At 35.7% G+C, this 1,703-nt stretch overlaps 2 protein-coding genes across 2 annotated transcripts in view; both read right to left on the minus strand.

Moving 5' to 3' along the window:
• Nucleotides 1–217: 217 nt before the first annotated feature.
• On the minus strand, nucleotides 218–959 carry LOC105822787 (UDP-glucuronosyltransferase 2A2-like; the record flags this gene model as incomplete). Its single annotated transcript, XM_012659817.1, has 1 exon — nucleotides 218–959. A coding segment is annotated over exon 1 (742 nt), but the record flags the coding sequence as incomplete, so codon positions are not given.
• A 110-nt stretch (nucleotides 960–1,069) lies between these two features.
• Nucleotides 1,070–1,703, minus strand: part of UGT2A1 (UDP glucuronosyltransferase 2 family, polypeptide A1, complex locus) — a 24,424-nt gene continuing 23,790 nt past the window's right edge. Inside the window, exon 4 of the mRNA XM_012659818.1 lies at nucleotides 1,070–1,074. Coding sequence (XP_012515272.1) covers nucleotides 1,070–1,074 — 5 coding nt within the window. The remainder of the gene's footprint in view (nucleotides 1,075–1,703) is intronic.

Raw genomic sequence — 1,703 nt, forward strand, 5'->3', positions numbered from 1 at the left:
AAAAAAAAAAGAGCAACAATACCATATATGTTAATCCCACCATTTCAATTTTTAGGAATTTATTCAAAAAGAATAATCAAGGAATTGTACAGAAATATAATAAGTACATTTACATCAGCTTGGCACGTGCAATGAGATGGAAACCTTTCGCTGTATGAACAATAAGAATAAATACGATATCTGGAGTTATTAATAAGAGAAAATTAGAAGGACTTACCTAAAACTTTGCTGTAGTATGAATTCCATGCTCCCCAGTAGGATTGAAATATATAGTCTTGCAGTGGATAAGATATGGTATTTTTAACCCTTTCAGCAAAGGTCATCTGGTCAGTGAGCTCTGACAAGGCTGCAGGTACATAGGAGACTGGTGCTGGGATTTTTCCACAGTGTCTCTCTACCGTTGAGGCTGGAGAGAACCTCAAGGTATACATAAATGGAATTCCTAATTTCAGAGCAACCAGGTCACCACAGATCGTTACTGGGTCTGCTACCAACACATCAAAACCACCTTTCTGAAGTCTCGCCATTAACCTGGGGTTGTTTAATACGCCATCACAGATTTGTATATTAATTCGAAAAAAAGTATCTACGAGTTTTCCTAGTTCTTTGTAGAAAGTCCACAGTGTGAGAGGAGTTGGTCTGTGGTCTATCCACAGCATTATCATATGTTCTACCAAGGAATCTATATCGCTTGTCTTAAAAAGAACAGGTATCACTTCAAAATTCACAGGAGACTTCACATTGGAATTGATCAATAGAGTTGCTGATGAAGCCAGTACAGTCACATTGTGATTTCTTTGAATCAACTCTTCTAGAATGATCTTAATATTTAACCAATGGCTACCATCTGTAGGCCAAATTAGCACATTCCCACTTAGAACAATTTCAATCAGAGTCAAATTAAAAACCAGCAGCTGGACAAACTTCTTAGGCATGGCGATATCCACTATGGAAACCATCCTACTGTAGATCTTTTAAGATAAAAAGAAATCTTCAAAGCACTTTTGGGTAGATTTTTTTTCAAATAAAATAATATTTAATGATATGGTTACACTCAATCATAGGTCAATCAATCTACAGATTAAAAGAAAAACAATATGATTCAAATTCTTATATGGATTAGCATGATTATTCCAACAACAGAAATGAAATCTGATCCCATTTTAAAGAAACAGGAGCAGGGAGACAATAAATCTAGTGTCCGTATATTCAGTGATAATAACTATGAGTTATACAATGTGTATTCAATATAATATATCTTTCCCAAAGTCAGACTAAAAGAAAAATAACAACCTTTTACTGAAAAAAACACTTTGTCAAAATTAGGGCACTTTCAAGTTGCATGTCTCCATTATCAGGGATTTTTGCGTAGATTAACTTATCCAGTCTTCTTCATGATTCTGTGTGGCAGAAGTTATTTCCCTCATTTCATGAATAACAAAACCATAGATGAGTTGCATACACAAAAGCATACGACAAAGTAGAACAATTGGGATTATAATCAAAACATTACTGGACTCATTGCTGTACCAATATTATCACTTCCTCATGGCTCACATTTAGAAAGAAAAATTTAACAAAAAAAACCCTTCGGGTTGGGTGGGCATGCCCACAGGTAATGGAGATGGGGTGCACTGTGTGGGGGAAGGACACGCTTATGGTCCTGGTGTGAACGAGGCAAATGCATTTCATGTAACCAAAAT

The sequence above is a fragment of the Propithecus coquereli genome, unplaced genomic scaffold (genome assembly GCF_000956105.1).
Source record: "Propithecus coquereli isolate 6110/MARCELLA unplaced genomic scaffold, Pcoq_1.0 Scaffold64, whole genome shotgun sequence".
Classification (NCBI taxonomy): domain Eukaryota; kingdom Metazoa; phylum Chordata; class Mammalia; order Primates; family Indriidae; genus Propithecus; species Propithecus coquereli.